Consider the following 11449-nt stretch of genomic DNA (forward strand, 5'->3'; position numbering starts at 1 on the left):
TCTAAGATTGGTTCCGCGCTTATGATCAGGTCGGGTCGTAGATGGAAGTTGCTATTTTTAGCTGAGTAGGAGTGACGAGGTGGTGGGAGAAATGGACAGCTATCTGGAGAAGAATTTCGGATATGTGAAGGCGAAGAACTCGTCAGAAGAGGAGCTCCAGAGGTGGAGAAGTGCGTGCTGGTTAGTGAAGAATAGGAAACGGAGGTTCCGATACACGGCCGATCTGTCCATGCGATCAGAAGCCGATGCTATACGTCGCGCGTTTAAGGTCGGTCTGCCACTGTTTTTCAGGAACTTGAGATCTTGCACTGACCAGAGAGAGGGAGGGAGGGAGGGAGGGAGGGAGGGAGATAGAAGTGCGCTGGTTTCTTAAATTAGGTTGATGTAGTTCTTGCATCGTTTGCCCGTGCAATTGCTAAAGAAAAGAGATCTTCTTGAACCTTTCAAAGCCTTTGCAGTGCCCTTTTTATTTTCCTCTCTTTGATCTTTTTCATCTGCAATGCAAAGCGCAGAAGGAACGCGAGAATTCTTCTGTTCGTCCTCGGAATAAAAAGTGGAGTTATATTGGAAGTAATCAGAAGGTTAGTAAAGAAAGGATTTCTTAAATCAGCTTGATGTAGTTCTTGCATTTTTTACCTGTGCAAATGCTAAAGAAAAGAGATCATGCTTCAAAACCTTTGCCATGCCCTTTTTATCTTCCTCTGTTTGATCTTTTTCATCCGTAAGGCGCAGGTACACAAGGATTCTCCTGTTCGCCCTTTGAATAAAAAGGATAGTTCAGCTGGAGATGATGAGGAGGTTAGTAAATAAGAATTTCTTAAATCAGGTTGATGTAGTTCTTGCATCGTTTGCCTGTGCAAATGCTAAAGAAAAGAGATCATCTTTCAAAACCTCTGCCATGCCCTTTTTGTAAAGAAAGTATTTCTTAAATCGGCTTGATGTAATTCTCGCATCGTTTGCCTATTGAATTGCAAAAGAAAAGAGATCATCTTTCAAAGCCTTTGCAGTGCCTTGTGATCTATTTCATCCGCAAATTGTGGGAGGTATACAAGGTGCACAAGGATTATCCTGTTCGTCCTTTGATCTATTTCATCAACAAATTGCGGGAGGTATATGAGGTGCACAGGGATTCTCCTGTTCGCGCTTTGAATAAAAAGGATAGTTCAGATGGAGATGATGAGAAGGTTAGTAAAGAAAGGACTTCTTAAATCAGGTCGATGTAGTTCTTGCATCATTTGCCTGTGCAATTGCTAAAGAAAAGAGATCATCTTGAAGCTTTCAAAGCCTTTGCAGTGTCTTTTTAATTTTCCTCTCTTTGATCTTTTCGTCTGCAAAGTGCAGGAGCGACACAAGAATTCTTCTGTTCACCTTTTGAATAAAGAGGATAGTTCAGATGGAGATGATGAGAAGGTTAGTAAAGAAAGTATTTCTTAAATCAGCTTGATGTAATTCTTCCCTTTGCCCGTTGAACTGCAAAAGAAAAGACATCACCTTTGCCCTTTTTATTTTCCTCTCTTTGATCTTTTTCATCCACAAAGCGCAGGAGGTACACAAGGATTCTTCTGTTCATGCTTATAGTTCAGATGGAGATGATCAGAAGGTTAGTAAAGAAAGGATTTCTTAAATCAGCTTCTTGCATCTTTTGCCTGTGCAAATGCTAAAGAAAAGAGATCATCTTTCAAAGCCTTTGCAGTGCCCTTTTTATTTTCCTCTCTTTGATCTTTTTCATCCACAAAGCGCAGGAGGTACACAAGGATTCTTCTGTTCATGCTTATAGTTCAGATGGAGATGATCAGAAGGTTAGTAAAGAAAGGATTTCTTAAATCAGCTTGATGTAGTTCTTGCATCTTTTGCCTGTGCAAATGCAAAAGAAAAGAGATCATCTTTCAAAGCCTTTGCAGTGCCTTGTGATCTATTTCATCCGCAAATTGTGGGAGGTATGCAAGGTGCACAAGGATTCTCCTCTTCGTCCTTTGACCTATTTCATCCGCAAATTGCGGGAGGTATATGAGGTGCACAAGGATTGTCCTGTTCGCGCTTTGAATAAAAAGGATAGTTCAGATGGAGATGATGAGAAGGTTAGTAAAGAAAGGATTTCTTAAATCAGGTTGATGTAGTTCTTGCATCGTTTGCCTGTGCAATTGCTAAAGAAAAGAGATCATCTCGAAGCTTTCAAAGCCTTTGCAGTGCCCTTTTTATTTTCCTGATCTTTTTCATCCGCAAAGCGCAGGAGGTACGCAAGGATTCACCTGTTCGCCCTTTGAATAAAAAGGATAGTTCAGATGGAGATGATGAGAAGGTTAGAAAAGGATTTCTTAAATCAGGTTGATGTAGTTCTTGCATCTTTTGCTTGTGCAAATGCTGATAAAAAGAGATCATCTTGAAGCTTTCAAAGTCTTTGCAGTGCCTTTTTTATTTTCCTCTCTTTGATCTTTTTCGTCCCCAAAGCGCAGGAGGTACAGGAGGATTCTCTTGTTCACCCTTTAAATAAAGAGGATCGTTCAGATGGAGATGATGTGAAGGTTAGTGAAAGGACTTCACCAAGAAAAGATGATTCGGACTCTTTTTTTTCAATTTCTGATGAAGATGAGGAGTCTGTGGGGAACACCCTTTCTGACAACATTTCAGAACCAGTGCACAATGTTTCTCCCAATGGGAGTTCCAGACTAAGGTTCACCTCATGGCAAAAGGGAGGAGAGTTGGGAAGTGGGTCGTTTGGAACTGTCTATGAAGGCATCAGCAAGTATGATTCCTTTGCTTTTCTCTTTGATAATCTGTAAGTTATTTTTGCTATAAGCATTTTTTGGAACGAAGTGCAATGGCTGTTCTCCCACAATGATGTCAATTTGAAGTGTTGATGGCACTTCTGAGTGCTGCATTCTTGGGTTCGATTTAGGAACACTCGGGCTAATCATCTGTATGCAGTAGAACAAGTTATTTTTTGGTTGGTATAAGGTGCATTTAAACAGACATGATAAACGTTTGTCCAATTGCTTAAAGTGCTTGATCTTCATATTTGAAATTGGAGTTCTAGTATGATTGGTATAGTACTTATTGAAGACCATTCATGATTATCGAACACATTGACGAAGTAAAGATCTAGTATTTTAAGAATCATGTAAATTTAGTTGTTTTCTATTATTTATCTGTAACTTTACTAGTTTGAATAGCATGCAATTTTTTTTCCCTTTTCTGAAGAAGAACAGATAGTGTATTAAATCAGTTTTAAGGGCAACATGCTTTAGAAACTGTTAGTTGATTGTAAATTCATACGCTGAAAGCTAGGGAACTATTTTAATGATATTGATGAGCCTCTTTTTCTTTCTTTTTTTCTTTATGTCATCTGGAGTGCAAGAATTATTTTAACTACGTCTAGTAAAGGCATCATTCACGAGAGAATTGGATTTTTTGTTTTATTTCTCTCTCATGCTTCTTTATTTCCACAGTGATGGATTCTTTTTTGCTGTAAAGGAGGTTTCTTTGGTAGATCCAGGAAGCCAAGGCAAGGAGAAATTGCTGCAGCTTCAGCAGGTAATTGCTTGTTTCTTTCTGTGTATTGTCACTGGTCTTTAGGCATGACTAATTGACTTACCTTTTTCTTATGGCTCCCAAGCTAATTACTTATAAGACTGCCGTATATACAACCATAAATCTCGTGTGAGTATTTTCTTTTGACTCTTTCTTTCTAGTGATACTCTGCTTTCTTTTCAGGAAATTTCTCTTTTAAGTCAGTTTGACCACAAGAATATAGTTCGATATCTCGGATCAGATAAGGTGTTGTTCCTTCTTGATAAGTTGCTTTCTGGTGTATCTTTACTTTGGCATCGATTATGATATCACTGAAACTGAGAAAAATATTTGGGAGAAGTAGCACCGACACATAACACGGACACGTGACACAACACAATATGATACGTCGACACGTCATTTTTCAAAAATAAATAATTCCAACACGTTATAACACGTTATATATTAAATGAATATTTTTTTTATTTTTAATTAATTTGATTCGAATTCATAAATAAATAAATAATAAAAAAGAGCTTATAATGAATTTATACTAATAATATTAATAAATCTATTTATAGAAAATTCGAAAGATATATCTATAGTTAATATATACTCATGAAAACATGTTTCTAATTTTAATAGAAATTATTAACGAAACTAACGACTAACAAAAGATTAGAATCAATTTATTTATATAAATCTATTATATTCTATAACGATTAAAATTTATTATTATTTAATATTCAGTGTTTTAATTTTTTAAATCACTTTTTCTAACACATAGAAGTCCCCCAAAACAAAAACCACCGTCCCCCTCCCCCAAAACAAAAACCGCTGCCCCCCAAACCATTCTCCCCATGCACCAAAACCCCCCCCGTACAAAAACCGCCATCCCCAAAACCCCTCCCCAGACACAAAACCCTACTCACATAAACCGCCATCCCTCAAAACCTCCTCACAGAAACCGCCGTCCCTCCAAAACCCCCTCCCCGGAGAAAACCCCATCACAGAAACCGCCATACCTCAAAACCTCCTCACAGAAACCGCCGTCCCTCCAAAACCCCCTCCCCGGAGACAAAAACCCCATCACAGAAACCACCATCCCCCAAACCCCTCCCCCACACAAAAACCGCCATGCCACCGTACCACCAAACACCCCACCCCACCCCCACCCACTCTTCCGCCCCCGGTTTCTCCCTCATTTTTTTCCCCATCACCCGTCAAGGCTGTCGTTTCCCTTAAACATTAAAATCATCCTCTAAGCCATCCGTCCGCACCAGAATCTCCATTTTAATTTTCTTTTCATCTACTCCTCTTGTTAAGAGTTAAAACCCTCCTCCGCGGCTTCCTCTTTCTATTCTCTTTATCTTGATCACTGCTCCCTCTCAGTCACCTTATCGCAATCGCTTGCGGCAGAGCCTGCGGCCCTCCTTCCTTTGCAGCCGCAGCCTTAGGTCCTCCATCGCGCATCGCAGTCGCGGCCCTCCTCCTTGCAGTCGTGGCCATGCCATTGCCTCCGCAACCTCACCTTTGCTCCCTCGCCCTTGCATCCACCTTCCTTAACAATTTTCTCTACCTTCGTACTTGCAAACTTGTCCTTGAAACCATCATGCTTCTCACAATTTCCAGACATGCGAGTTGAAGCGTGTCAAAAAGAGTTGACTGCATGTCAGATTTTTCAACATGTCCGAACATATCTAAGCATGTCGGACACGTGTCGGGATGTCCGACCGGAAGCTCCTAGAACATGTCCATGCATCATAGATTGCAGCCACAATATAGAGGTAGCATCATCACCACTGCATGTATTTGCTGCAATTACCCTAGGAACAAGATCACGGCAGTTACGACTTTTTAGCAGTAACAGCTAGGGGTGTGCATGGTCCAGATGGACGGTTCCCGATCTAGAACTGGGAACCGCTTGCTAAGAACCGGTTCCGAAAAATTGAAACCTGAAGCGCCCACTAGTTGTATGGATCCACGGGAACTGGACCGCCGGTCTGGTCCGATTCCCGGGTGGATCCATAGAACCGGTCAAATCTCCTCGCCTTCCCCTTTTCGCCCTTCCCATATCTATTTATTCTGGCTCTCCCGACCATGGTAGCTTTATTCTCCTCAAGTATTAGCGCCACAACGGCGGCGGTGGCGACCCTCACGCCCCTTCCGTCCCAACCACCAATAGATCCCTTCCCTTTTGAACCTTTTCTCATAACGGAATTCACTAGCCTTCCATCAGCATTTTCCAAAGATTTACTGGTCTTGTTCACACCTGCATAACTTGCTGCAGCATTTTCGATTGAAGTAAAGGTAGCTTCTAACAATTTATAGGACACTAATGAGTGGCAACGAAGAATGAAGAGGAAAGATACACTACCTGGAACTTTTGGTCCTTGTGTGTTTTCGGTAGAGTTGGATGGCTCGGAGAAGCATTCAACAGCCAAGATCAAAATGGTTTGAGCAAACACTATGAAAAACAACCACACAAGAAGCTTCGTTTTCATTTTGTAACCTCTGTGTGCGCACTCGTGCGCATGCGCACGTATGTCTGCAGAGTTGAGCTAGAAAAGAGCGAGTGATTTAGTGATTTGCAGGAGAGAAAGAGAGAGCCTGCTTCAAATACCAGAGGGCTTTAGAGAAAGATGTGCAGTTTCTTTTTACTAATTAAGAAAGATTGCATTGTCGGCTCCACGGGATAATATTTCTGATAGAAGTATCAGAGAGAATAAACAACTATGCCAGGGGGAAAAATGAAAAAAGGTGTGGAGGATGACCTAGTGATATGCTGCTCGAGGGAATTAAAAGAGAATTGTCCATAATTAGTCCGGTCCGGGCGGGCAGGCGGATCCGCCCATGGAACCGAGAACCGGATCGGTACCCACCGGTTCCCATAAATTGGAACCAGGAACTGGACCGGTTCCCTTAAGAACCACCGGTTCCGGGCGGTTCCGATCTGATTCTGGTCGGTTCGGGCGAGTCCTGATTCTTTTACACACCCCTAATAATAGCCTCTCATGACAGAAAGATATTTTAGGTCTCTCTCCTACCACAAGAAAAGTTTGTAATGAATTGACTATTACCCGATATAGTAATCAAGGAAATATATGGAGTAGATGTCAGTTTATGGAGTCTCTCTCTCCCTCTCTCAATGAAAGTAATTTTTTTTCCTCCCTTCTAAAGAGAGACTGTCTTGAAATCAATTAACCCTTTGTTTTTTTAGTTGTGGATGATTTACAAATTAGCTATCTTGCAAACTGAAGATTCAGATCAAACTGTCAGGACTAATAAAAAGGAATGTGAGGCTTAGAGAAATGGCAGCCCTCTCAAATAAAACATAGAGTGGGGAAAGGATAAGAAAATAAAGTTATTTGATACTTCAGGGATCTTATAATTGACCATATCTGATGGTCCACATGACTGATGTGTCCACCTTTTCTCCCTCGTCAATGATTGGTCGATGCCATAGCAACAACAATGGATTTCCTCCATAACCCCTTTTTTCCATCCATTCTAATCCAGTTTGTCCTTTAGTTCCACTCATTGTTATGCAACATCATATAGTTCTTAACCTCTACAAGTAGAGAAAACTAAAAATGGAATTGATCAACGTTCTTGCCTTATTTTTCCTTTAAAGTTCACAATATTGCTTTTATATTGTCATCTGATTTACTTTTTTCCTAACTTAAGGCCGATCAAGCAGATTCTCACTAAACACTGATCGGTTATTGAGGAGGTCCTCAAAACCGAAGTGCTTTTATAAGAGGCTTTGACATCCAACAACATTAGGATAAAAAGAAAACGTAAACATCACTAGGTTTGTTCTGATATCTGGTATGGTTGTCTATGTAACTGGTTAATATATCCCATATCATTTGTTTAAGGGGTTTCAATGGGCCTTATATAAATATAGCCTTCTTCCAGTTAATAGCCTAATCTTTTGGGTTCTAACATAGATTGGGAATCGGGTTGTGCCCCAATTTATTTTCTCGCTCTGCTCCCTTTTCATCAATTTCAAGTGCTGCTGTTTGTCTAATTTCCACGTGAAATAGGGTGTTAAAGTATTACACATTGCTTGTCTATGTCATTTCAATGTGCCCTATATACTTTTAGTCTTCCTCCATTAAATAGCTTAAGTTTTTTGGTTGGATATTCTAACATATATATTTTCTTTAATCTCTTCCAGGATGATAATAAGCTTTACGTATTCCTTGAGCTCATGACTAAAGGTTCACTTAAAACCCTTTATCAGAAATATGAGTTGAGAGATTCCCAAGTCTCCGAATTCACTAGGCAAATTTTAAATGGTTTAAAGTATCTTCATGACCAGAAAGTGGTACACAGGTAAAAGAAAGATGCTTGACTTTGCATAAGTAGTTGTGACTCATTGAAACAGTGATTCACCCTTATCATTTCTGATGGCAGGTTGATTTTGGTAAGGAAAGAGATCATAACCAAACAAAGAGCACACTGAAATTTATATAATTTGTTTCATGGCAAACTCCCTCCGTGCCTTTTGACAATACTTCTATTCCTTATCCAATTACTTTTCTGGATTTAAGGGACTTGTCAAATCTTTGAACCAAAATGTAGTGTTGTGAGGACTACAATTTTTTTTTTTTTTTTGATAATCAGCAAACAACGAAGTAACACTATGAGCTTTTACAGCAATGTTTAGCATTGACAAGATTATTTTACCATCTGAATGCTTCAAGTTGGAAATGTAAATTTTATATATCCTATGCACAACTATGCTGTTTCCTAATGCTTCCAGTTCCTCGATTCTGTAGGGATATTAAATGTGCTAACATATTGGTTGATGCAAGTGGATCTGTGAAGCTTGCAGACTTCGGACTGGCAAAGGTATGTCTCATCAGTGAAAGTGAACTCTCTCATGCGAGAGCAACAAGACACATGCACGATACATACACATGCACCAAGCGCACACGAGAGCAACAAAAGATGCATGTAAAAATACATGCACGTGCAGGAATATGTGCGGGCATTGAAATTGTGCAGCACACATACAAATGGATGAGCGCATGACAAACACATATAGACATGTATTGTCCTTTACTTTTCCAAAATGAAATATCAACTTTCTGTGTTTATTCATTCAGGCCACCAAAGTGAATGCTGCTAAAACCTCCATAGGAAGTGCTTTTTGGATGGCACCTGAGGTTTGCACCCTCTGCTGCCATTTTTTTACATACTATCATTAAGCTGAACAAGGCAGATATCTTTTCCATATTTGTGTTCCTTGTTGGTCCTAAATGCAGGTCGTCAATCCAAAGAAAAGAAGCTATGGGTCGGCAGCTGATATTTGGAGCCTAGGGTGCACTGTTTTAGAGATGTTAACACGCCAGCCACCATATTCTGGCTTTGAACCGGTATTTAATTAACCTTTTTTCTATGTTTTATACCTTCGAGATCCATCTTATGCCAAAATCATTAACTAGTCACAACTTTTTTGTTGTTGCTATTTTTTTGTGAGCTAGCTAAGTTGAGCGCATGTTGTGATGAGTCAACTAGGCCGTCATTCTGAGAAAACAAAATGAATAAGAGCATTACATAGAAAAGAGAGGAGTGTCGGACATTTGGAGTGTCAAAACTTGACACAAAGGGACACTAAAGTACCAAAAGTTAAGAAAGTGACACTTAAAAGTGCCAAAATCAGAGCAAATGGATTACTTAAGTGCCTACAGCGAGAAAATTCGGTCAAAATGCCGACATAGCGATTTTCCAATGAGGTAAGTGCAAACGGCACGCCGACGTGGCTAGACAAATGCAAAAATAACGCCGTTTTGCTTCTAACATGATAAATAATTAATATAAAAAATTAAATTTAAAACTAAATTTATTTAAAACATTTAAAATTAAAAAAGGGGGAGGGAGGAGGCGGAGGGCTAAGCCCTAGCCGCCGCCGCCGCCGCCTCCCTCCCTCCCTTTTTAAATTTATTTATTTATTTATTTATTTAAATTATTTTTTATAATTTAATTAAATTAATTTTTATATTAAAATTCAAATCTGTGCCAAAACGACATAGTTTTTGCGTTTCTTTGCTTGAGTCAGCTCTCCGATGAGCCACATAAGCAAAAATAATAATAAAAAATTGACACGTAGGATTTCGATGGGATTCGTCGGAGATGGCACTTAAGTGTCACTTTTCTTAATTTTTGACATTTAAATGTCCCTCCGTATCAAGTTTTGGCACTTGCGTGTACTTCTTCCGAAAAGAGAGAGGTCAAAGAGTTCAATGATATTTATCAAAAGTATGGTCATGTTAGGGGATATGCCAAGTATTTATGGCCATTAGTTGCTTGAGATTCCAGAGCAAATGATTATCTTACTTGGTATGAAAACTTTGTTAAAATTTGAATCTTCACTCTCTCTTTTAAGAAAATTGGCATTGTCATTTAATACTTTTAGTTACTAGTATAATAGCACATTGAGTGTGCCATGGCATATATTTGGACGATCACATAATGAATATATGTAAATAGTATCCCACAATAGATATGAGGTACACATATAACCCTTCCATTCATTCTCAAGAATCTCTCCATCACTTCCTTCACTGTTATGTGGTACTTGAGCGACCGAGAGAGATTGAATTCCTAATATTGTCATCGCCAGCTCTGCTCCAGTCCTGAGAGCAGCACTCCTTTGATTTGTGTGGTTGTCCTGTGATCTGTCACTTCCATTATCAAGCCTAGTATTTCCTTCGTTGCCTTCGAGTCTTCATCCTTTGCTGCTCTTCTCTGAATCAGTTGTCAATCTCGATGGTCGTCTTCTCTGCTAGGGTTAGCTACTTTGGATATGGAAGTCAGTAACTTTTCCATTTGGTCAGTGACTATTGAATATTATGACAATTTTCAAGTCTTACATCAAGTTGGCAACTTCTCCATGCACGTAGTAAGTTTTCTATCAGGGATGGTAAATACTGGCTCTAACCAGTAAATCAGCTACTGGTGTTATCCCTTTTTAGGGCATGACAGCACAAGATTGTCCTTTGTGTTGATAGAATGGCCACGGCTGAAGTTTGGAGTGCTTTTGTCTTGTGAGTAAATTGTGAAGGTTGCACTCCTTTTGTGCTTATCTTGGATTTAATTTATTATAAACGAGGAGAAATAATACCATCCTACTAAAGCCATTTTAAAATACGCAGCTAACGCCTGCTTTCTTTTTATGTTTTTGTCAAATTTAGGACACCTAAGAATTTTGAGCAAAAGCAATAGATAGTCATGCTCTGTTCCGAGTAGTTGGAAACCGTTCATGTTGTTGGTCCCTCTGAACTGTTACATATCATCCACAGTCTCTCACTTCTGCAATAACTGTGATTCTAGAATGATCATGGCAGATGATTGCCTGTGGCATGATGTGCTTAGATTTGTTTACAGATCTTATTGATTTATCCGGCTGTCATATGTTAGTTCCCTCTAGATTTATGATTGACACTAGCCTCTACTAAGTTTTTTTTTTTTTCCCCTTATTGAGGCAGGTGCAAGCATTGTTCAGAATTGGCAAGGGTGAACCTCCTCCAATTCCCGATTCTTTATCAAAAAACGCTCGGGACTTCATCCTCAGATGCTTGCAAGTAAACCCGAATAATCGGCCTTCTGCAGCGCAGTTGCTATACCATCCCTTTGTGAAGAAGCTATCTACTTCTCCTAGTTTTGATTTCAACTCATTTGGGCAACATTTGGTCATTAATTTTTTGCGGGGTCATCCCTAACGGTCCATTGCTTTAAAGGTAACTCACAGATTTCATTTGTTATTTTCTTGTTGCATTGCTAGTGGGACAATTCTTTTTTTGGGCTAATGGGAAGGTACCTCCATCAACTTGCCGCATTGCCTTTGTTTACTCCAAACATTTTAACAGTTTATGCTGGCTTTTAAATCGGTGCAAATAGTTCATTGTCGCGACTTAAATTTCTGGTGCAG

The 11449-nt window shown here is 39.5% G+C and overlaps 2 protein-coding genes across 2 annotated transcripts; both read left to right on the plus strand.

Annotated features, from left to right (window-relative positions):
* Positions 1-663: 663 nt before the first annotated feature.
* On the plus strand, positions 664-2947 carry LOC104452747. The gene is made up of 4 exons (XM_039317436.1): positions 664-798; positions 1008-1184; positions 2231-2299; positions 2454-2947. The coding sequence occupies exons 1-4, from the start codon at positions 664-666 to the stop codon at positions 2778-2780; spliced, it is 708 nt and encodes a 235-aa protein (XP_039173370.1). The 3' UTR covers positions 2781-2947.
* Positions 2948-3411: 464 nt separating this feature from the next.
* LOC120295501 (mitogen-activated protein kinase kinase kinase 1-like) lies at positions 3412-11298 on the plus strand. The gene is made up of 7 exons (XM_039316712.1): positions 3412-3531; positions 3712-3774; positions 7691-7848; positions 8295-8367; positions 8625-8684; positions 8784-8894; positions 11007-11298. Exons 1-7 carry the CDS (start codon positions 3427-3429, stop codon positions 11238-11240), a joined length of 804 nt encoding a protein of 267 aa, XP_039172646.1. The 5' UTR covers positions 3412-3426; the 3' UTR covers positions 11241-11298.
* The last annotated feature ends 151 nt before the right edge of the window (positions 11299-11449 follow it).

The sequence above is a fragment of the Eucalyptus grandis genome, chromosome 7 (assembly GCF_016545825.1).
Source record: "Eucalyptus grandis isolate ANBG69807.140 chromosome 7, ASM1654582v1, whole genome shotgun sequence".
NCBI classification, from domain to species: domain Eukaryota; kingdom Viridiplantae; phylum Streptophyta; class Magnoliopsida; order Myrtales; family Myrtaceae; genus Eucalyptus; species Eucalyptus grandis.

What these genes read in the sequence shown, in the direction of transcription:
- LOC104452747 (XM_039317436.1), top strand. Translation starts at nt 664, where the DNA reads ATGCTTCAAAACCTTTGCCATGCCCTTTTTATCTTCCTCTGTTTGATC. An exon ending in CAGATGGAGATGATGAGAAG is followed by an intron (nt 1,185 to 2,230) that starts GTTAGTAAAGAA and finishes CGCAAAGCGCAG; the next exon opens with GAGGTACGCAAGGATTCACC. An exon ending in CAGATGGAGATGATGAGAAG is followed by an intron (nt 2,300 to 2,453) that starts GTTAGAAAAGGA and finishes CCCAAAGCGCAG; the next exon opens with GAGGTACAGGAGGATTCTCT.
- LOC120295501 (XM_039316712.1), top strand. Translation starts at nt 3,427, where the DNA reads ATGCTTCTTTATTTCCACAGTGATGGATTCTTTTTTGCTGTAAAGGAG. An exon ending in AATTGCTGCAGCTTCAGCAG is followed by an intron (nt 3,532 to 3,711) that starts GTAATTGCTTGT and finishes CTTTCTTTTCAG; the next exon opens with GAAATTTCTCTTTTAAGTCA. An exon ending in CATATTCTGGCTTTGAACCG is followed by an intron (nt 8,895 to 11,006) that starts GTATTTAATTAA and finishes TTATTGAGGCAG; the next exon opens with GTGCAAGCATTGTTCAGAAT.